A 25,352-nucleotide genomic window follows, 5' to 3' on the forward strand; every position below is an offset into this window, starting at 1 on the left:
TAGCTTTTATTAATTATTTATTGAAGCTAGATTTTCTCAAACTTTAAGTTTTCCTTCTTATGAATCATTTAGTCATTCTTTGCTGTCCTTTTATGACCTGCTGCCTGTCTTTTTGCAATGACATGCTTTTTCTTTGACACTACCTTTTGACCTTTTACTTAGCCATAGATTGCGTCTTGAAACTGCCCTTTGTCATTGAAAAGTATCTATTCGGTTTTCTGAAATACCGCCTTAAAGGTAAGAAGTAAGCAATCATGTTTTAAATTTTTGTAGATATCACAGAATCTCTACAGATTGGAAGCAGGCTATTTGGCCCATTGAGTCCGCACTGAACCTTCGAAGAGCGTTCCCCATTCTATCCATGCAAGCCTGCATTCCCCTGCATATCTCTGGTTACTATGGGAAATTTAGCATGGCAAATTCACTGTGAGGAAACCAAGTACCTGAAGGATACTCACCCAGACATGGGGAGAATATGCAAACTCTGCACTGGCAGTTGCCCAAGGGTGGAATTGAACCTGGGTTCCTGGCAGTGGGAAGCAACATTGAGCCCCCACCTCCTCCCCCTCCCACTTTTGAATATTAGTAGGAGAATAGTTTTATTATTTGATTTCAACAAGAATAATAGGGTATGATTGATATAAGTATGTTGTTTCTATTGAACAATGGTTGTGTACTCATGGGTTAAACTTTTCTGTTAGTTTACAGCTTGAACCTGACAGTGAATATATTCTTTTGCCCATCTGAGGCATGATCATGATAGTTTCTGTTCAGTTCCAGTAAGCTAAATTAGAGTAGCAAAGCTTTTTGTTTTATCTCACTGCATTTACCTAGATGGTGGGTAGGTATACCAAATACAGATTTTTGGAGCTCTCAAAATCCAATTCTCTGAACCCAGAGAATATATGACATAAAGCAACAGGATACAGAGTATGAAATCCTTGTGAATTCATCCTGTATCAACTCCATGGAGCTAAAGACAATTGACTTTTGATTATCCACATGATGCTACAGAAACGCAAATAGTCAGAATCCCCTTTTTTACTTTCTGTGTTTATATGAAACTTAAGACTTCTAATTATTGCAAGATGCCTATAGAAAATATAATTGTATATCAGCTTAGTTCCACAAATATCAATAAATTCTGGAGTTTGATTTTTATGGCAACATGCAATTTTACATATTCTGGTCTCATTCTCTGCATAATGATGCCAGAGGCTCTTTAGAAGATATCACTGATCAGAAATCGTTTCCAGTCTTTCTGTCTGCCAGTGTTGGAAGTATTGCGGATTGATAATCTATTTAACAACGGTATGAATGCAGGTGGCCACCAACAGTTGGGATCATGAGGCAGGGACACTATCATTGTGCCAAAAGGCCTCTTGCCTATTTTGCATTTCTTTTCAATTATCCGCAACACATCTGAGTTGTACAGTTGTCTAAAGAGTTTGAGATTTGGACCAGTGATATGGTTTTTCATAAGTGCATCAATACAATTCAGTTGTTCTAGTTTGTACATACATGCAAATTATAAACAGGAGTAGGATATTCAGCTCTTTGAGCCTCTTCTGCCATTTGATAAAATTATGGCTGATCTGATTGTGGCCTCAACTCTACCTTTCTGACCATCCCTCTATCTTACATTCTTGATTTACAATGGAGTCAATCTATCTTGTCCTTAATAATATGTAATGACCCTAAGAAAAAAATGGTTCTCCTCTTAATCTAAATGGGCAGTTTCTTTATTTTTGAATTGTGTCCCTCAGATCTAGTCTTTCCCGCAAAGTGAAGCATCCTGTTAGTGTCCATCTGTCCAGTCTCCTCTGGAATTTTATAAATTTGAATATGATCACAGCTTATTCATCTAAACTCCAGTTGATGCAGGCTCAACATGTTCACCTTTTCATAAAATGACTGATTGCTGGGCTGAAGAAATTATGTGGACATTATTTGAACTTTCTCATTGACCAACTGCTAAATCACAGGGTTAATTCTTAATTAATTTTTAATTGTTTTTGTAGCATTTTCTGTTTCCTAAACAAAACAGTTACATGAAAAATTATTAATATTGCCCCTGCTGAAATGTGCATCTACTCAATAATATGAATTGTAGAAAAACACCTCATTGCAACAGTGGTGCCAGAGGGTAGATATAAATTTTTGGAAATCCCAGTTTACATGCTTCTTTATTAAGGACAACTGAATGCAATATGGTGGTGATTCTACAATCACTAAATATGTGTTCCTCGTGCATGAATTAACAGAATTCTGAGCATTTAGAGTAAGTCAAAACCATGAAAATACTGAACAACGGTATAGAAACTCACTGTTCAGCAATGAATACTGGCCTAATAAAAAGATAAATGTACTGCCTAGAACAAAAAGAATTCAGAATGTTTGATGAAGCTGTAACAAGACTTTCTCGCTCCTATATCCTATGCCTCAGCTAATAAAGGCAAACATTCATCTGCCGCCTTCACCACCCTGTTCACTTGTACAGACACCTTCAGGAGTCTATGGACTTTTACACCAAAGTCTCGTCGTTCCTCGGTAGTCCCTCAGGACCTATGATTCATTACATAGAACATAGAACATTACAGCGCAGTACAGGCCCTTCGGCCCTCGATGTTGCGCCGACCTGTCATACCAATCTGAAGCCCATCTATCCTACGCTATTCATGTACATCTATATGCTTGTCTAATGATGACTTAAATGTACTTAAAGTTGGCGAATCTACTACCGTTACAGGCAAAGCATTCCATACTCTATTACTCTCTGAGTAAAGAAACTATCTCTGACATCTGTCCTATATCTTTCACCCCTTAATTTAAAGCTATGCCCCCTCGTGCTTGCCGTCACCATACTTGGAAAAAGGCTCTCCCTGTCCACCCTATCTAACCCTCTGATTATCTTATTAGTCTCTATTAAGTCACCTCTCAACCTTTTTCTCTCTAATGAAAACAGCCTCAAGTCCCTCAGCCTTTCCTCGTAAGACCTTCCCTCCATACCAGGCAACATCCTAGTAAATCTCTTCTGCACCCTTTCCAAAGCTTCCACACCCTTCTTATAATGTGGTGACCAGAACTGTACACAATACTCCAGATGCGGCCGCACCAGAGTTTTGTACAGCTGCAGCATAACCTCATGGTTCCGGAACTCGATCCCTCTATTAATAAAAGCTAAAACATTGTATGTCTTCTTAACAACCCTGTCAACCTGGGTGGCAACTTTCAAGGATCTGTGTACATGGACACCGAGATCTCTCTGCTCATCTACACTACCAAGAATCTTACCATTAGCCCAGTATTCTGCATTCTAGTTATTCCGACCAAAGTGAATCACCTCTCACTTGTCCGCATTAAACTCCATTTGCCACCTGTCAGCCCAGCTCTGCAGCTTATCTATGTCTCTCTGTAACCTACAACATCCTTTGTCACTATCCACAATTCCACCGACCTTTGTGTCATCTGCAAATGTACTAACCCACACTTCTACTCCCTCACCTAGGTCGTTTATACAAATGACGAACAGCAGTGGACCCAACACCGACCCTAGTAACGAGTCCACTAGTAACTGGACTCCAGGATGAACATTTCCCATCAACCACCACCCTCAGCAAGCCAATTACTGATCCAAACTGCTATATCTCCCACAATCCCATTCCTCTGCATTTTGTACAATAGCCTACTGTGGGGAAACTTATCAAAAGCCTTGTTGAAATCCATATACACCACATCAACCAGTTTACTCTCATCCACCTGTTTGGTCACCTTCTAAAATAACTCAATAAGGTTTGTGAAGCATGACCTACCCTTCACAATACCATGCTGACTATCCCTAATCAAATTATTCTTTTCTAGATGATTATAAATCCTATCTCTTATCTTTTCCCACACTTTACCAACAACTGAAGTATAGCTCACTGGTCTATAATTACCAGGGTTGTCTCTACTCCCCTTCTTGAACAGGGGAACCACATTTGCTATCTCCAGTCTTCGGGCACTGTTCCTGTAGATAATGACGATTTAAAGATCAATGCCAAAGGCTTGGCAGTCTCCTCCCTGGCTTCCCAGAGGATCCTTGGATAAATCCCATCCAGCCCAGGGGACTTAACTATTTTCACAATCTGCAGGATTTCTCATATCTCTTCCTTGTGAACCTCAATCACACCTGGTCTAGTAGCCTGTATCTCTGTATTCTCCTCAACAACATTGTCATTTTCTAGAGTGAATACTGTTGAAAAATATTAATTTAGTGCTTCCCCATCTCCTCTGACTCCACGCACAACTTCCCACTACTATCCTTGATTGACCCGAATCTTACTGTCATCATTCTTTTATTCCTTAAATACCTATAGCAGGCCTTCTAGCTGCCAACAACTTCTCATGTCTCCTCCTGGCTTTTCTGACCTCTCTCTTTTTAGGTCTTTCCTGGCTACCTTCAAGCGCCCTAACTGAGCCTTCACATCTCATCCTAACATAAGCCGCTTTCTTCCTCCTCTCGACCAGAGATTCCACTTCCTTCGTAAACCCCGGCTCCCGCACTCTACAGCTTCCTCCCTGCCAGACAAGTACATACTTATCTAGGACACTCAGGTGCGTTTCCTTGAATAAACTCTGCATTTCTAATGTGCCCATCCCCTGCAGTTTCCTTCCACATCCTATGCTTCCTAAATCTTGCCTAATCGCATCGTAATTGCCTCCCCCCCCCCCCCCCCCCCAGCTCTAACTCTTGCCCAGTGGTATGCACTTATCCCATTCTATCACTAAAGTCAACATAACAGAATTGTGATCGCTACCACCAAAGTGCTCACCTACATCCAAGTCTAACACCTGGCTGGGCTCATTACCCAGTACCAAATCTAAAGTGGCTTCACCCCTTGTTGGCCTGTCTACACACTGTGTCAGGAAGTCCTCCTGTACACACTGGACAAAAACTGACCCATATGTAGTACTCGTACTATTGCGTTCCCAGTCAATATTTGGAAAGTTGAAGTCCTCCATGACAACTACCCTGTGTCTCTCACTCCTATCGAGAATCATCTTTGCTATCCTTTACATCTCTGGAACTATTCAGAGGCCTATAGAAAACTCCCAACAGTGTGACCTCTCCATTCCTGTTTCTAAACTCAGCCCATACTACCTCAGTTGACGAGTCCCCAAACATCCTTTCTGCAACTGTAATACTGTCCTTGACCAGCAATGCCACACCTCCCCCTCTTTTACCATCTTCTCTGTTCTTACTGAAATTCTAAATCCTGGAACCTGCAACAACCATTCCTGTCCCTGCTCTGTTCATGTCTCCGAAATGGCCACAACATCGAAGTCCCAGGTACCAACCCATGCTTCAAGTTCACCCACCTTATTCCGGATGCTCCTGGCATTGAAGTAGACACACTTCAAACCAATTTCTTGCTTGCCGGTGCCACCTTGCATCCCTGAAACTTGATTTCGGACCTCCCTATTCTCAACCTTTTCTATACTCGAACTACAAATTTGGTTCCCATCCACTGTATATATCATTCCGTTATTAGACCTCCCAGAATACATCACCTTGTGTTTATCCGAACTAACTTCCAACTGCCATTGCTGTGCTCAATTTAAGCATCAGTTTAAGATCAGGCGGGAAAGAATCAAAGGGCAACATTTTAGCGCAGATGGTGGTACGCATATAGAAGGAGCTGCCAGTGGAAGTGGTTGAGGCAGGAATATTAACAACATTTAAAAGGCATTTATACAAATAGTTGGATAGGAATGGTTTAGAAGGGCATGGGCCAAGTGTATTAGCATGAATGAACATTTCGGTTGACATGGACCAATTTGGGCCGACAAGCCTGTCTCCGTGCTGTAGAACTCTCAGAATCCATAATGATACTTCATTTATTTTTGTATAAATTGCATTTTTGTTAGTTGGTGTCGACATGATGGGCCAAAAGGCCTGTTTCTTTGCTTTATTACTCTTTACTACTCTGGATTTTAAATAGATACTATGAAATGAGTATCTATTAAATAGATACTATGAAACTGACTCTAAATAGATACTATGAAATGAGGCACAAAATAGCTATGATAGATTGGGAGTCATTAGTTAAAGATATGAGGGTGAAAAGACATTGGCAAACATTTGAAGAGTGCATGGGTGGACTGCAACAATTGTTTGTTCGTTCCTGTCTGGCACCAAAGCAAGACAGGAAAATTAGCCAAACTGTGACTTACAAGGGAAATTAGTATTAGTTCTAAGGAAGAGGCATTACAATTAGCAAAAAATGCAACAGATCTGAGGACTGGTAGCAGTTAGAATTCTGCAAAGGAGGCAAGGGGATTTATTAAGAAAAGGAAACTAGATTATGAGGATAAGCTTGTGGGGGGACATAAAAACTGACTCTGTTAAAATTTCAATAGGCATGTGAAGAGAAAAAGATTGGTGAAGACATAAAAATCCCTTATAGTTATAAACAAGCAAATTTATAATGGGGGAAAAATGTTAATGCACTAAATTGATATTTCATTTTTGTTTTCACAAAGGAGAACAAAAGTAACACTCCAAATGTTAGGGTGCGGGTGGTGAAAAAACAGGTTTTACTGAGAAAGGAACTGTAAGAAATCCATATTAATTGGGAAATGATGTTGGAGAAATTGATAGGATCGGAGGCAAATAAATCCTCGGGCGTCGAAAATCTGCATCTGAATACTTGAGGAAGTAACCCTAGAAATAGTGGATGCAATGCTGATCATCTTCCAATATTCCAGAGAGACTGGATGGTTCCTGTAGTTTGAAGAGTAGCTAATATAACCATTCTGTTTAAGAGGGGAGGCAAAGGAAAAAACAGAAATTATAGTCTAGTTAGCCTAATATTGGTAGTGCGGAAAATACTGGAATCCATTAGAAAAGAATAGTGAGCATTTAAAAAAACACAGTGGCAGAGTCAGCTTGGATTTATGAAGGGGAAATCACGCTTGACAAATCACTGGAATTATTTTGAGGATGTAAATGGTAGAGTTAATATGGTTTATTTGAATTTTCAGGAGACTTGTTAAAGTCCCACAAAGAGGTTAGTGTATAAAATTGAAGTACATAGAATTGGGATAGTGTATTTAAATGTAGAGGAAACTAGTTGGCAGACAGGAAACAAAGGATAGGAATCTTTTTTCTGAATGGTAGGTGGTGACTAGTGGGACACCATAAGGAATTATGCTAGGACCCCAGCTTTCACAATATATAAATAGTTTGGATGAAGGAACAAAATGCAATATCTCCAAATCTCAAACTGGCACATTATCCGTGAAGAGGCCTCTGTCAATCAAAGTCTGCTTGCGAAACAGTCTCACTGCTGTCATACAGTATCAATGTTAGTTTTCCTCTGAAATTGGTATTCTTGTACCTTGTTCTGATGAGTAGAAGACTAAAATTTTTATTTATATGTTCGATCTATTGTTTAACCTGGCTTGGTGACTACTCAGTCTGTGTTTTTAAAAGGTATATTGTGGTGTTTTACAGGTGGGCGCCATGGACTTGCTGAAGGAATTAAAGAGCATTCCCATGACTTTGGAATTATTGCAGGTACGCTGTCTTGAGAACAAAGTCTGAACACAGTTGAGAATTGTGAAAAATCAGTGAAAATCTATTCCTATATCTAGTTGAATGTGCTAGCATGAAACAGAGTTTTACCTTTATAATTTAATTTAGTTCTGCTCAATCTGTAGCGCTACCTTTTTTAGCTGCTTTGGCTTCACGTGATGGAACTTTCTCCTTAACTGTTAGTTCCTGTTCCACCATAAAATGTTGTCTATGCTTCTGTTAACTCCACTAATAACAATCATTGCACAATTTGAACACTGAACATTGCAGAGTTTTATACTACTCCAAAAATATAACTTCACTCTTTGTGATAGCAGATATATCAATTTTGAAGCTTGTTTTACATCCTTCCAGATAATGTTTTTGTTTCCATTGATGCCAGTGTAAGACAAATCAGGAGGGATATAAATTGTGATCACCAGTTTTGCGTCATTATATAAATGTCAAAATTTGTGTAGTGCTTATTGCAATTTTTTAGTGAGTACAATAGGATTTATAGTTACTCTTTTTTTTTAAAAACCATAAGAGTTGCCATTTTACCAAGATCATTATCTACATTAAAAATGTATCAAAGTCTTTATGATATTATCCCACCAGAATCTACTGAATTCATCTGTGAGGGCTTTGAGTCAACCATGTAGCGTGGGACTGGAGTCACTTGTAGGCCAGACCAGGTAGGGAAGACAGGTTCTGCTTTGTGAGCCAGTTGGGCTTTTATGATAATCTGGAGCCTTTCATGATTATGTTTCCTGGTACTAGCCCACAATTGACTCATTTTACTGAATTCAGTTTTATAACTTTTGTGGGTGAGATTTGAATTCATGATGTCAGGGTTGCTGGTCCAGTGTTATAACCGTAACATGGACTGTAACATTTTTATACTATCAAAGTGACCTTTCTGTGGTTTATCGTCATTTGAATATTTATGTTGATCCATTTTCTATATGTAAATCTTTGCAGATTATTATAAACCAAACTACTTTGAACGTCTGATAACTAAACATTATTAGGTAATTTCCATTTCTCTGATCGCAAATAGAATGCACAGTCAATATGTCGTTGGTATACAAGCCCGAGTGATAATATTGTATCTTGCAGAAAAGTGTGAATTGAAAAGTTTTAATAATATGTTTTTTTTTAAAATCCCTTGATTGAAAGTGGTGTATGGTCTCTATATTGCATTGAAATTTGTACAGAAGCACAAAATGCATCTTGTGTCAGGCCTTTTTGATAAGCTAAAGTAATCACTGTCTATTTACTGGAACAAATCTGTCTAATTAAAATTAATTTAGACAAGCTATCACTAAGAATGAAAAAATCCTTTATGAATTAGTAATCACAAGAACATTCTAGTAACTTTCATGATTCAATTAATTTTCTGAAAGGAGTCAAGAAAGCTTACACCATTCTGATTTTGAAGGTGGGTGTTTTCCCAATCAGCAGGCTACATAATTTGCTCCATCTTTTCTTATCAACCCACTAAACCCAGAAGTTTTAATTTTATAATTTTAACCTGTTGTCCCCAAACAAAGTTGTGCACCAAAGGCCTCTGCTGTGTAGAATCATGTTAAAGAGTCTTACTGCCTTAGTTCCCCCAATAAATCATGAGCAATGTCTTGAGTGTTAATCTGTTGCATCAAGTCAGCTTTTGCTTCAGCATTTCCATGTTTGTTTTTGTCAGTGATAGTTTGCCAATGACTTTCAATTAAGCAGGTTTTACTGAATAGTAGATGCTTTCTATCTGATTTAGAAGTGTTAAAACAAAGCAAACATTTTGTTCTTGAAACATTGTGAAATGTTTTTAAAAACCTCTGTGAACTTCATGTTGCAGTTCATGACTTGTACAAATTATTAAGAATACAGCTTTTATTTCTTTTTGTCCATTCCAGTGAATTCCTTTAATGTATTTGAAGCTTTTTAAATAAATGAAGGGACACGTACAGCATACTTATGGAATTTCAGTCTTTTTGCAATAAGAAAATTTAAATATAAGAATTCTGTAGGATGGGTTCAAAAAGTGTGAAAATAAATGTTAAATTTATCAGCATGCAAAATAAATTAAAGATATTGCTTTAACATGATTGAACTTCATGGATTGTCATATAGCATCGAAACAGACCCTTCAGTCCAACTTGACCATGCCAACCTGATATCCCAACCCAACCTGGTTCCACCTGCCAGCACCTGGCCCATATCCCTCCAAACCTTTCCTATTCATAAACCCATCAAATGCCTTTTAAATATTGCATTTGTACCAGCCTCTACCACTTCCTCTATCAGCCCACGCTGACCATGTTACCAAACTAAACAAGTGCCACTTTCCTGCTGTTCAGCCCTTTCCTATTCATGTACTTATCCAAATGTCTTAAACGTTGTAATTGTACCTGCATTCACTACTTCCTCTGGCAGTTCATTCCACATATAACCACTCTGTGTAAAAACAAAAAGTTGCCCCTCCTGTCCTTTTTAAAACTTTCTCCTCTCATCTTAAAAATGCACCCCCTAACTTGTGTTAGAGTAGCACTTTAAAGCAACAGTTAATTTTAATTGTGGTACGTTATTGTAAAGAAAGATTTGACCAATTAAAATACTATTGGGCAACACTGTTTAGTGTTGATCTGGAAGGCTTTTAAAAAATATATCAGAATGGTTTCTGATTTAGGTTATCTGCAGTTCAAGTTTACCTAATGAATAGCCACTGACTTGTAAATTTCAGTTTAATTCTAAATTTGAACAGAAGATGGCACAACACTGATTCTGTTCAAATTGATGCATATTTTCTGTTTGTGCGACTGAACAAGAAAATGTGAAATACAATCTTGTATTTCTAAGAATCAGTTACTACATTTACTTCCATCACCTTTTTCTTCCTACAATACTATCATATACAAGAAGTTAAGAATTACTTCTATCCGTTTAGGATTAAAAGGCTGCAAAGTTTAATACAATTCAGATGAGTGTGCAGATCATGACGCAATTGACCCATGTCTGATGCTTCTGACTCAGGCTGCACACAAAGTTGAATGATGACATTGTTCAATCGGTGCTATGCATGCTATTGAATGCCTGAAAGTCCCAATAAGCCATGAAAAAGTATGGGAGGGTAGCATAAATTGAAGCTGGTTTTCGTATTCAAAGGGAAGGTGCATTCTAATTAACGTGCCACATTTTTCACTCACCTACTAAGGTGGTCTCGCTCAATCATGTCTGCTGCCTAATGCTCATTCCTTTGCATCGCCATTACTCGTTAATACATATTCAAACATCTTGGCCACATGTTGGACTTTGTACGTTGTGTCACACATACAATCATGACAGCTACATTACCCAAACATATTGCACTAGACTCACTGGCACACTTCTCTTTTCCTGAACAAAGTGGTGCATTATTAGAAGTAACGGCTCATAACCAGCAGAGGACAAGCCTTTCGTGCAATGAACAATATTTTGCTGCTTAATGTTGGAATCCTCATGACTAACGCCCTTGATAGCCCTGTGGCTCAAATCATCAAAATTAGCAATTTATTCATCCCAAGTCCTCACTTGCACATTCTGATCCCCTTATTCTTGTGATTTACAAGCTGAAAGCTTTATAAGCACATACCTCCTGCTTTTCATTCTAGTTGCCTCTTGTTACAGCTATTCTTCTCAGACAATAAAACCGCAACCTGGATAGACCATGTACAAAAGACTGAGGTGGAAGAGCAGGGAGATAGTGAGTTCGAAGTTAACTTTTTTTCTCTCTCACCCACAGCTGCAAGTTCAAATACTGGCACACTAATGAACTTTAGAAAATAGCTTAGCTTATGGATCTGCACTTGATAAGACATCATGTGTGCATGGTGTAGGTGCTAACTCACCAGAGGTTAAAGATGCACAGCTCTGCAATGATGAGCTTCAAAGCCCTTTTGAGGCATGCTACAGAAAAAAGTAGATGCTATGGACATGATATTTGAAGCATTAGCATGACTTAGAAAATTTGTGGTTACGCTCTAGAAATGTGGAGAAGACCAGTACTAATCATCACAGGGGCTTTGTAGAGATCTTGAAACTGCTGCTTTCTGTTGTGTGAGTGTTGGTCAATTCTGAATATACTTCTGGATCCAAGGTGCAAGTTCTAATGACTGACCTTTCAGCTTCTGCTGTGGTGCTAGGAAATATCTGGACCTGCAGTTGTACTACAGACTTCTATCATGCAATCTTAGCTTGCAGGGTATGAAGAGAGCCTTGCAGTTCTCTGAATTCCAGCAATCTGTTGACTGACACATGGCTAAGAGCTACTACCTTGTGGGATTGGTAGAGGGATCTTGGAGCATGAACCTCTTGTTGTTACTCAGGAAGACAGCATTCATCACTACCATTATCCACTGTAGCTGTTGTCTTCAGCTAACTACATTTTTCCTGCTTATGTTGAAACGGTAAAGTGAAAAACCCAGGCCATCTAGAGTTGGATCAAATCGACCTGCAAGATTGTTAGCAGTCTCCCTAACTGAAGGATGATTGCCAGAATAGATGGTGTGTCATTACTTGGGAGACTATGCAGGGCAATTGAGGACAGCAGCATAAGGGTCATGATTAGATTTTTGTGGAAAATACTGAATGGTTTGATTTATAAAATTGGTTTGTGCTGTTTGTTTGCTATTTATTGTCACTTAGCAGTTACTGCTGTGGTCAATGATGGAAGGAAGTTCTGAAATGAGACAGTTGGTGAATCGGGAATTACATTTGCTGGTACCACATTGAAATGAGGCGATCTGATGCAGTTGTCCTATGTGAGTTCTGAACGTGTGTTTAGCTGTGAATATTAAAAAAATAATATGCATTATGTGTCATAATTTACCTCTGTTATTATGAAGATGTGTTATCTAAAATATTAAGTTTAATCATTAAGTATGTATCTGACCTCTTGAAAAGTGAAACAAATGGAGCTCCTAAGTTTGCAATACTTTCAGAGAGGTCACATGATCTAGTTTGTGGATGTGTGAAGGCAAAATGTTTTGAAAACAAATGCCAGCAAGAACTTGCCACAGGGGTCTCACCCTTTCAATGAAACTCCTCTCATTAAAGTTTGAGAGTTCTTATTGGAGAAATGTAAATCAACGCCATTGTTTCCAGAAAAGGGGATTCTAGCAGTCCTAACTGATCCAGGTAGAATCCTCGTATGTGCCGCTTGTATGAAAAGTAATGCCTGCAGAATACCATTTGGAAAAACGGAATAACGCTTTTTCTGAATTTAACTTATTTTTAAAGTACTTTTAAGATAAGCACTGTCCAGCATTTTATATTTTTTCTAGGCTTGGAAGAAGTTGTGTGCATTTGTTTTTCAGGATGAGTAGTTAGATATATTTGTACATTTTAAACCTTTTGCTGCTCCTAATGTTTTTGCAATAAACTATTCATTAACTTTAGGAACATGACAGATTCGTTTCTGATACTAAGCTGTATACAAACCAGTGTATAACTAGCAAAATTTAGCTCCTTTTTTAAATTCAAACTTTGTTGTGGTTAGAGGTGTACTATGACAGGGAAAGGAATTGATCCATCCCTCCAAACAGGTTGTAACGATGTGTCTCTGCCACATTGCTCTGTGGTAGTACAAATGCTTTTACTAAAATAGTGGTCATATAAACTGTGTGCAGGTGCTATCTCAGGCTTGCGGTGTTCAGCCAGTTACTGTACATTAAAATTTTTCCTTTGAAATGTAACATTGCAGAAACCATTACTGAATATTAGCATAGTTAAATATTTATTTAAATTTATAAACATGAACCTCTTGTTGTTACTCAGGAAGACAGCATTCATCACTACCATTATCCACTGTAGCTGTTGTCTTCAGCTAACTACATTTTTCCTGCTTATGTTGAAACGGTAAAGTGAAAAACCCAGGCCATCTAGAGTTGGATCAAATCGACCTGCAAGGTCGTTAGCAGTCTCCCTAACTGAAGGACGATTGCCAGAACAATTGGTGTGTCATTACTTGGGAGACTATCAACGAATACCAATGTTATCATATGGATAAACGTGTCTATATGTGTTGATATAAAATTTGGGCTGCCATTTCCAAAATAAAGCTTCTTGACTCCTGTTCTCCTGCAGCTTTTGAACCCATCTTAGCAGTTTTGTTAGTTAATAGAGTCATAAAGATGTACAGCATGGAAACGGACCCTTCGGTCCAACCCGTCCATGCCGACCAGATATCCCAACCCAATCTAGTCCCACCTGTCAGTGCCCGGTCCATATCCCTCCGAACCCTTCTTATTCATATACCCATCCAAATGCCACTTAAATGTTGCAATTGTACCAGCCTACACCACTTCCTCTGGCAGCTCATTCCATACAAGTACCACCCTTTGTGTGAAAAAGTTGTCTGGGCGGTCTCTTTTATATCTTTCCCCTCTCGCCCTAAACCTATGCCCTCTAGTTCTGGACTCCCCCACCCCAGAGAAAAGACTTTGCCTATTTACCCTATCCATGCCCCTCATAATTTTGTGAACCTCTATAAGGTCACCCCTCAGCTCCCGACGCCCCAGGGAAAACAGCCCCAGCCTGTTCAGCCTCTCCCTATAGCTCAAATCCTCCAACCCTAACAACATCCTTGTAAATCTTTTCTGAACCCTTTCAAGTTTCACAACATTTTTCTGATAGGAAGGAGACCAGAATTGTATGCAATATTCTAACAGTGGTCCAACCAATGTCCTGTACAGCCACAGCATGACCTCCCAACTCCTGTACTCAATACTCTGATCAATAAGGAAAAGCATACCAAATGCCTTCTTCACTATCCTATCTGCCTGCGCCTCCACATTCAAGGAGCTATGAACCTGCACTCCAAGGTCTCTTCGTTCAGCAACACTCCCTAGGACCTTACCATTACGTGTAGAAGTCCTGTTAAGATTTGCTTTCCCAAAATGCAGCACCTCGCATTTATCTGAATTCAACTCCATCTGTCACTTCTCAGCCCATTGGCCCATCTGGTCCAGATCCTGTTGTAATCTGAGGTAACCCTCTTTGCTGTCCACTACACCTCCAATTTTGGTGTCATCTGCAAACTTTTTAACTGTACCTCTTATGCTCGCATCCAAATCATTTATGTAACTGACAAAAAGTAGAAGACCCAGCACCAATCCTTGTGGCACTCCGCTAGTCACAGGCCTCCAGACTGAAAAACAACCCTCCACCACCACTCTCTGTCTTCTACCTTTGAGCCAGTTCTGTATCCAAATGGTTAGTTCTCCCGCTATTCCTTGAGATCTAACCTTGCTAATCAGTCTCCCATGGGGAACCTTGTCGAACACCTTACTGAAGTCCATGTAGATCACATCTACCGCTCTGCCCTCATCAATCCTCTGTTATTTCCTCAAAAAAACTCAATCAAGTTTGTGAGACATGATTTCCCACGCACAAAGCCATGTTGACTGTCCACAATCAGTCTTTGTCTTTCCAAATACAAAAATAATCAATCAAAGTGAACAAATCCATGTGAATAATTTGAATGTGTAATTTTAATCTAAAGCTTTATTAATGCAAATGGTACATTAGATATTTACAATAAAAGAGCTCTAGGATTTCTCAATGTCTGTCTGCAGTTCTCAAATAATGAATATTTCAAACCACTTTGTTATAAATTATGTAATGGAGGAAAAGGGCATTGTTGAAAGTTTTTGTAAGTATGCACATTATAGAAGGATCACTTTTAAGTTATTCTATTGACCTTTTACGGAGTACCAGGAAGAATGGCTGAAGCTAGGAGTTCTGTTTTAGAATGAGATATACTGTGTGTTGTTTGATAAAGTCTTTTGTTGCTTTTAGGGTTTATGATCATCGTTAGGCAGTTGATGATTTGAAAGTAATTTTCTGATAGTTTATTGATCTAAGGAAAAGCTGTAGTTTAGATTTGATACATTATTTAGAGTATATAAATGCGATAATTAGGGATGGTTCATTGTTACCAGATGACCAGCAGGTTGTTAGGAATGCTTTAGTTGAGTTAAAGTGGTGGGACAGCATCCTGCTCTCTCGCTGAGATGTTGGGGAACTCTTTTTTTTTCTCTCTGTCTTCACTCCTTCTGACCCATCTTCTGTCTGCTCAGTGAAGACTGCTCGAATAAGGCTGTTGTCTGTCTGTTCACTGTAGAGTCTACCCTATTTGGTTAACGCAGTTGGTTGGATGGCTGATTTTTGGTGCAGAGTGAAGCCAACAGCATAGGTTCAATCCCCACACCAGCTGAGGTTACCATGAAGGACTTCTTCTGAACCTTTCCTTCACCTGAGTCATGGTGCCCTTCAGGTTAACCTGCCACCTGTTGTTTCTGTAATGAGAGAGCAGCCCTAAGTTCTGGTAAGACTACGGCAACGTGACCTTTATTGTTGGAGTTGTCAGTCAGTGTGGATTTAACCTAGCCCTTGTGTGGTTGTTCCAGTGTGGAATTGGCCTAGCCCCTGCAAACTTTCTGCGGTGCCTTCTATCTTGAGTACTCTCTCAGTCTGGCATGTACTGTTATATAATATGTGTATGAGTGTTGGTCAGCTTGATTGTTTAAGTGGCAGAATAAGGGATATATGTTTGAAATTTTTATGTAATTGTAATCATTCTTGTGCAACTGGCGCAAAAATAATACATGTTGTGAGCTTCACATTGTTGGAAATTCTTGTCTTAGTTGCCCATGCTAAAGATAATAGGAAGCAGAATATGTTGGCGATATCCCGCCAGTTTGTTTTTAAAAAGGAAAAAATTGCAGGTGCTCTGATTTTATTATTGACATTTGTGGTTGGTTATCCAAACTTCTAATTTGCTGAACAATCATACTTCTCCAGCTATTTAGGATGAACCGTGTTTTGCGTGTTCAATGCATTTAGAAAAACTGGTTTAAAAATAGAGTGCAAGTTAAAATCAACTATTATTATTTTAAAACAATATATACTATGGAGAGTATGGGTATCTGCAGGATTGAAACCATCGAGTTGTTAGGTTATATTTAAAACATCACCATATGGATTATTAAAAATACAAATGATACTGTTCATCTTTTAGAAAACTGAATAAATGTCTTCTCTAGGCTTCCAATTCATTTTATAATATTAAGATTAATTTCAGGTTCGCTTATTCTTTTACAAGAGCCAGGTAGAATTTGTACGTGTTTGGAATTACTTTAATTCTTTTCCCAACTATTAAACTTAGTTAGTAGGTAATGTTTCTTTTGTTTTGCAGTCCACCAGAATTGGAATGTCTGTAAATGCCATCAGAAAGCAGAGTAAAGAGGATGATGTCATATCTTTGGCAAAATCTCTTATTAAATCCTGGAAGAAACTTTTGGGTAAGGAATTATACTCCAGAGTCCCATTTATTGCCTATTGATTAATTGGTGTTTAATATTATGCAGACGGCACTCTCATGAACTGGGTATTCTGCTGAAGCTTTTACCAAGCAGTATAACATAAACAAACATAATGGATCACTTACTTCTCCTCTTTCCAATCCACTTGCCTGTTAGCAGTTTCAGGTGAAAAGTTTGAGACGGAATCATTAAAATCCAACTCTTACAAGTACGTTGCATGTTTTGTGACTGTGTGCAAGTTGTTGTATGTATGCTTTGCAAATGTGCAAAACTTAAAGATATTGGTGTTTTCAAAATTCCTACATTATTTTATTCCTTTTGCTGGAGTTGTATCTTTCTCCAAGTTTCTTTGTGTTATGATTGACAGTACAGTGTACAATGTACTGCTTCTTTAAACTGTTAATATGTTAGGTTTGGTAGTTCATATATTAATCTAGAAGGCAAAAATATAAAACATACAGTTGACATGGGCATACTTAATGGTGTCCTGAAAAGGTTTTAAAATGCTATATAGTGGGCAAATTAATTAACTCCACATTATGCTTGTATGAAATGTTATGTATTGCTCAAGTGCTGGAGAAAATATTTGATGTGTATATTGTTTTGTGTAATTATGTTTACATGTTACTTTCTTGATTTTCTTGAGGTGCTTCTAATTGCTGGTGCATTTACTAGAAAGGCAAGGCTGGTAAAATTTTAATCTTACAAAACATGTCAAAGGGAGGAGTGTAAAATTACCAGAAAATCTTGCCTCTTCCAAGGTAAAACATGCTAAAGCATGTGAATGCTGCTGGTGCAGCATTAAATAAAAATGTTCAATCTTTTTTCTTTCTTCTTGAGTTCTCTGATAAAGATTGGTCACGAATCCACCCTAGCCAGAATAGTGCTGTTAGCACCAATCTGTTCCTTAGTTACCATCGACCCAACTGGCCTGCTGAAGAGTCCATAGGTTGTTGTGGCAATGTCGCTTTTGCATGCAAGTTGTAGTCGAAGGCTATGGGCAGTGGTGGCAGAGGCTACAATTTTCTTTCCATAAGATGGCTGACAAAGTATCTCTCTGGCACTCACTGGTTTGCCATAGGAATGTTTGCAGGGAGTTACTAGATGCCATTCAATCTCTTTAGCTGTAATATTTAGTGGCAATAGAAGATGAATATCCTCATTATTGAAAAATACTTAAAAATGTGAAATGGTTAATATATCATGAATATGAAAATGCGAGAATCTAATCCATTTGCTTCAGCAGCATTCACAGGTTTTGCTGAATACTGTGCTTCTGGTTCAAGATGTGAGGGTACAATCATTTCTCCACAGACCTGTTTTCCTTGAATACTGCCTTTCAGCACAAAATGGTCTCTTGCTGTGTTTTCCCTTCCTTTTAAATTTCCTATTAAATTTCTCTGCCCAACTTCATGATGAGTTGCCTATGCAAACTTGTTATGCATAAACTTGATAACCTGGTAACAGGTTGACTTTACGGTAATTTGGAGTTTCTCTGAGAATCAGCCAACATTTTCTCGAGGGAAATTTAAATATAGAAACATTCAAAGTGATCACGACTGGTCATTCAACTCACTATCTTGTTACTGCTCTCTCTTTCCTTCTAGCCCTAAGAATTATATCTAACTCCTTTTGGAAAATATTCAGTATTTTAACCACAATTGTGGTCACTGCCCTCTGGGTTAAGAAATTTCACAGGCTCACTGCCCTCTGGATTAAGAAATTTCTCCTCATCTCAGTCCTAAATGGCCTACTGCATGCTTACTTTGAGCAACTGCATTACAAGGACAACCAAGTCTTACTGCACATTTGCCCTTTCTAAATCTCTCGCAATTTAGATAATTTGTCTTCCTGCTTTTGCTACCAGATTGGATAACCTCACATTTATCTGTTATACTTCATCTGCCATGCATTTGCCCATTCACTCTACTTGTTCTCACACTACAGCATCACTCCACACCTTTGAACCCAACTTTGTGTTTTCTGCAAACTTGGAATTTAGTTCCCTTATCTAAATCATTAATATATATTGTCAATAGCTGGAGTCCAAGCACTGATCCTTGTACTACTCCATTGGGACTCAGAAGAAGACCCCTTCACTGCAGAATTGTTATGATACAGAAGGAAGCAATTCATCTGTCATGTCTGAATCGATCTTCAATCGAGCATTGTTCACTAGTGCCAAACTTCAGATTTTTTTTTCCCCCATATCGTTACTCATTATTTCTATCCAAACACTCATCCAATGCCTATTTTAATGCCTTTGTTGAACCAATTTCCACCACATTTTCGGCAGTGCATTCCATACCCTAACTATTTACTATTTGAAGAATTTCCTTCTCATATCACCCTTGCTGCTTTTGCAAATCACTCCAAATCTACAACCACTTGGTCTTATTCCTTTTATAAATTGGGCAAGCCTCTCCCTATCCATTCTGTCCAGCTCAATCATGGTTTTGAAAACTCTTCAAATCTGCTCTCAGCTGTCTTCTTTTCAAAGAGAACCGTCCCAACTTCAATCTATCTTCTTTAATGAAGTTTCATTTATTTGTAGACCCATTCACCTAAATCGCTTTTGAACTCTCTCCAATGCATTCATGCCTTTCTTACAAAGTAGTGCCCAGAGTTGTCCAGCATGCTCCATCTGGGGTCTAGCAAGTGTGTTATGCAAGCTCAACATCAACTCCTTGCTTCTGTTCTCAGTGACTCTTATTAATAAAGCCAAAGCTATCAACACAATGCTTTACTAGCTGTTCTCCATCTGTCCTGCCACCTTCAATGATCTGTGCATGTGCTCACCAAGACACCTGTACTCATTTCGAATTGTATTCATCGTTTAACTTTATCTTTCGCTGTTCATCCTAGCAAAGTACATCACTTAATACTTCTCTACATTGATTCTGATCTGATGTTCTTACTCCACCAACTTGGGAGGCTTTTGGCTTTTCACACTGTCTTCCTTGTATTTTATAATTCTTTAAAGTTCAAGCTATAAAATTATTCCTACTCTTTGTTCCTTGACTGCCAGCTACTTCTAAATCCCGTGTCACTACATTACCCCAATCCGTTGTATTAACTTCTAGTAGATATCCCCAGGTTTCACTACTTGCCTGTGGCAGAATGCAGGTACACAATTCTAATCATTATATCCCATTGTCTCACTTCTCATCTGAAAAGGCCAAGGTGGAGTCTTGAGCTGAAATGCTATTGGGCAAAAAGTTAAATATTTGCTGGGAGCAATGGTATCTTATGAAGTTGAAGGCAGGTACTGTACATTTAAGAGAGAGTAAAAGCTGGCAAGAACCTGTCATGTAACTGACCAGGAGTCACAGCATGCTGGGAAATTGAAAGATTAGTTTAGATTACTTAGTGTGGAAACAGGCCCTTCGGCCAACAAGTCCACACCGATGCGCAACCCAGACCCATTCCCCTACATTTACCCCTTTACCTAACATTACGGGCAATTTAGCATGGCCAATTCACCTAACCTGCCCATTTTTGGATTATGGGAAGAAACCGGAGCACCCAGAGGAAACCCACGCAGACACTGGGAGAATGTGCAAACTCCATACAGAGTTGCCTGAGGCGGGAATTGAACACGGGTCTCTGGCGCTGTGAGGCAGCAGAGCTAACCACTGTGCCCCCCTGCCGCCCTAAAAAATGTACCATTTGGCTGTAACCTAGATACCTCAGTTGTTTTCACAGCATTTCGAATTTAGCCAATCAGTTTAAATCGTGCCCCAAAATACTAAAACCCAATCAAATTTGAATTTTACTGTTTTGACAACAGTGAGCAATGAGACGATCTGATATTTGGGTATTAAAAAAACAGGTATTTTGGACAGTTAGCCAGAAAGAGCATCAACTGCTGTTGAAAGACTGCTATTCACCACATTCTCTGTCAAAGGTATTTTTTTCATATGAAACATCTTTGCAGCAGAAGACCAAAGACAGCTCAGGGAGATCTACAAACAGAGGAAGACTGACACCGGCGCTGATAGCCACTGTCTGGTTTTGAAAATTAAGTTGCTGTAATTTTAATAGGGGCTTTTATTGGATCAGAATATTGTTATAGAGTGGAGGTACATAACAAATTTTTAAGAGAAAGGAGGCTTAGAGTTGTAAATAGTTGTTGTTTAATGCTCACCTTTAACATTAAAGAATAGAATTGATATTTTTGTTAAATAGTGGAATTTGGGTAGTTCTTTGTCACTCATACTTCAACAGATTATGAGGCGAGGGCAGCTTTAATTAACAGAAAGGTTTACCAACATGTCATAACAGAAGATTTTCAAGGCTGTGATTACCCCTTAAATTGCCTGAACATTAATAATTGCATGATGTTTTTGTTGATAGAATTTGATCTAATTCAGTTGACTGGTAGTAAACATGTTGCTAAGAGTTTGGAGATCTATATAAGAGCATAATTGTCTTTTACAATGAACTTATTGCTGGAGGTTTGAGAGGTTTTTGAAGACCTAGAGATCTTGTGCAATACTTTGTCAAGAATTCAATCAATTCAATAGTTATTCCAAATATTTTTAATAAGAAGGTGAACTGAAGAGGATAGTGGCTAGGAGAACTATTCTTGATTTTTGATGTTTTTCAGCACTTAGCTGGATCTAATCAATTCCTTGGTGCAGTAATTTCTTACAGGTTTTGCATTGTTTTTGGAACTTTAAAAAAACATCAAAAGCAAAGATACTTTAAATGGGAGGAAGGATGGAGAGTTTTGGGAGAGCAACCATGTGGCATGGTCGGAGACTGAGGAATTGCATAAGGCTTGGAGTTTGGCTTTTTAACGGAGCAGCCAACAGATGTAGTTTCATAGCTGGTGGACTGAGAAATTGCACAAGGTCTCTAGATATTGGGTTTTACTGAAGTAGCAAACAAGTAGTGAAGTTTAATGGTTGATGTGGGAAGTCTAATAACGAGCTTCTGGTGCAGCTGTCGAGGTATCAGTTATTTAGCAAAAACATCACTGCCTGAAATTATAGAAGAGGGTGATCTTTGGTTTTTGAGCTTGATCAGCTAAATTATTTTTAAGACTTATCAAACTTCTAAATCTTAATCTTTACTTATGTAAATCTATAATAGAGAGTAAGGTGACAGCATTTGTTTCTTGTATTTATGCTGTCAAATTTCTTGATTGATTTTTAATATTAAGCATTAGTACGAAGTTATCCCAGGGCAGTGTTTTTGATTAGAAAGACAGACTGTGTTAATGCTGCGTTTTTGAGCAAAGTGTGTTGTCTTTTTAGGTAATTTCCAGATCTGTAGATTATTATACAGGCAGAAGTGGCTTTTAATCTGACCGGAAGAGTAAATGTCAGAGATTAAGGAGAATTTGAATTTTCCTGGGGACTGTCTGCAGGAAATGTGTTAGGTTGCAAATCCTAACTGACTGCATGGATTGGTAGAAGCTGCTGTTCGAGGTAATGAGTTTACAAGAGCAATGGGGTGTGATGAATGGCAATTTCAGGGAGATAAATAAAACCAGTATATTCAGGTAGGGTGACCACTATGAAAGAAATGAGAGGTTGCCAGGTAGTGGAGGAGTCTACATCTGTTTCAAACAGGTATTTTGTTTTTGATACTGTAGGTGGGGTTTGCCTGACAGCAGGTTTTTGTTACTGTCACTCTACTGTATGAGCGGTATGTCAAGTTCCAAGCAATCAATTGTAATAGGGGAATTTCTAGTCTGGGACACAGATGCTTTTGCAGCCGCTTGTGTTGCCTCCCTGTGCCATGGTCAAGGATGCCTTGGAGACAGTGCAGAATATATGCAGTAGGGGTGACATGGTGGCTCAGTGGTTAGCACTGTTGCCTCTCAGATGGATAGAGGACTGGCTGGGCAACAGAAGACAGTAGTAGTGAAGGGAGTTTCTCAATTGGAGACCTGTGACAGTTGTGTTCTACAGGGATCTGTGCTGGGACCACTGTTGTTTATGATATATAAAAATGATTTGGAGGAAGACATTGGTTGCCTGATTAGCAAGTTTGCTGATGACACTAAGATTGGTGGAGTAGCAGATAGTGAAGGGGACTGTCAGAGAATACAGCAAAATATAGATAGATTGGAGAGATAAGCAGAGAAATGGCAGATGGAGTTCAATCTGGGCAAATGCGAGGTGATGCATTTTGGAAGATCCAATTCAAGAGTAAACTATACAGTAAATGGAAAAGTTCTGGGGAAGATTGACGTACAAAGAGGTCTGGGTGTTCAGGTCCATTGTTCCCCGAAGATGGCAATGCAGGTCAGTAAAGTGGTCAAGAAAGCATACGGCATGCTTTCCTTCATTGAACGGATTATTGAGTACAAGAGTTAGCAGGTCATGTTATAGTTGTATAGGACTTTGGTTTGGCTGCATTTGGAATACAGCGTACAGTTCTGGTCGCCACATTACCAAAAGAATGTGGATGCTTTGGAGAGGGTGCAGAGGAGGTTCACTAGGATGTTGCCTGGTATGGATGCCTCTAGCTGTGAATAGAAGTTGAATAGATTAGGATTACTTTCATTAGAACGATGGATGTTGAGGGAGTATCTGATTTGAGGTCTGCAAAATCATGAAAGGTATAGATAGCGTGGATAGCAAGAAGCTTTTTGCCAGAGTGAAGGACTCAATTACTAGGGTCATGAGTTCAAAGTGGGAGGGGTAAGGTTTAGGGAGATCTGCATGGAAAGTTCTTTATGCAGATGGGAGCTTGGCAGAGAATGAGGTAAGACCGATAATTAAACTGCATTTACTTTGATGCAAGTGGCCTGATGAGCTAGACAGATGAACTTAGAGCATTGGGCATGGGATATCGTAGCTATTACAGAAAAGTGGCTCAGTGATAGATAGGACTTATTTTCCGGGGTATAAATGCTACAGGAAGGTTAGAAAGAGAGGCAAGAGTGGATGGGGGGAGTGGTGATTTTGGTCAGGGATAATATGGCACTACTTGAATATATTCCTGGGAGATTGTTCCACCCATATATTTTCACTGGAAAGAGAAGTAAGAACCTGATAATCACCTGGCTGGGATTATATTAAATCACCCCCTCCCGAAAGACAGCCAATCGGAAATTGAGAATCATATATGTAAGAAGATCCCAAATATCAGTAAGAATAATAGGGTTGTAATGGTAGGGCACTTTAACTTCCCAAACATAGACCGGGATTTTGATAAGGGTTTAGGACTTGGATGGGGAGGAACTGTACAAAACTTATTCAGTTTGTGGTTGTACTTACTAGAGCAGGAGCAATACTTGACCTTCTGATGTGAAATAAGGCAGGGCAAGTTACAGAGGTGAGCACTTTGGGGCAAATGGTCCTAATTCTGTTAGTTTCAAATCGTGATGGAAAGGTTAGAACTGATCAAAAAGTTAAAAATCTAAATTGGAGTGAGGCCCATTTTGATGGTATTTTCAGTAACTTTCAAAAGTCGATTAGAGGAGGCTAGTCGCAGGTAAAGAAAAGAGCGGTTGAGAAGAAAGGAAGCCCTTATAAATGAGATAACCAGAGTTCAGAGACAGTCTGTCCCTGTTAGTGTGAAGGACAAGGCTGGTAGGTGTAGGATGCTGGATGACTAAAGAAATCAAGGCTCTGGTCATGTGTCAGGTATAGACAGCTGGGATTGAGTGAATCCCTCGTGGAGTATAAGGGCAGTAGGAGTATACTTAAGAGGGAAATCAGAAGCAAAAGGGGACATGAAATAGTGTCGGCAAATAGAGTTAAGGAGAATCCAAAGAGCTTCTGTAAAGTACATTAAGGGTAAAAGAGTAACAAGGGAGAAAATAGGTATCCCTTACAGATCTACTTGTGAGATCCACAGGAGATGGGTGAGATATTAAATTAAAATTTCACTTCAGTATTTACTGTGAAGAAGGACATGGAAGTTATGGTACTTGGGGAGATAAATACTGATGTCTTATTACACAAAAGGCAGAACTGGAGGTCTTAAAACATATAAAGGTAGGTAATCCCCTGGGATCTGACCAGAACTTTGTGGGAGCTAGGGAGGAGATTACCGGACCCCTTGCTGAGATACTTGTGTCATCGTTAGCCACGGATGAGGTACTGGAAGACTAGAGGTTGGCTGTTGTGCCATTATTTAAATAAAAGCCCGAGTACTATAGACTGGTGAGTCTTGCATCAGTGTTGGGTAAGCTGTTGGAGATGATCCTGAGGGATAGGATTTACATGCATTTAGAAGGGCAAGGACTGATTAAGGATAGTCAACATTAGCTTTGTGCACGGGAAATCAATGTCTCACTATACTGAGTGTTTTGAAGAGATGACAAAGAAGATTAATGCAGGCAGAGTGGTAGATGTTGTCTGTATGGGCTTCCATAAAGCATTTGATAAGACTTCGTCTGGGAGACTGTTTAGTATGGTTAGGTCACATGGGATCCAAGGGGAACTAGCCAATTGGGTACAAAATTGGCTTGCAGA

General features: G+C 39.0%; 1 protein-coding gene across 1 annotated transcript in view; it reads left to right on the forward strand.

Annotated features, from left to right (window-relative positions):
* The window catches only part of tcea1 (transcription elongation factor A (SII), 1), a 71,582-nt gene that overhangs the window by 10,928 nt on the left and 35,302 nt on the right, over positions 1–25,352 (forward strand). The window contains exons 2-3 of the mRNA XM_060824335.1: positions 7,499–7,561; positions 16,788–16,893. Coding sequence (XP_060680318.1) covers positions 7,499–7,561; positions 16,788–16,893 — 169 coding nt within the window. The remainder of the gene's footprint in view (positions 1–7,498; positions 7,562–16,787; positions 16,894–25,352) is intronic.

This window comes from Hemiscyllium ocellatum, chromosome 4, assembly GCF_020745735.1.
Source record: "Hemiscyllium ocellatum isolate sHemOce1 chromosome 4, sHemOce1.pat.X.cur, whole genome shotgun sequence".
NCBI lineage: Eukaryota > Metazoa > Chordata > Chondrichthyes > Orectolobiformes > Hemiscylliidae > Hemiscyllium > Hemiscyllium ocellatum.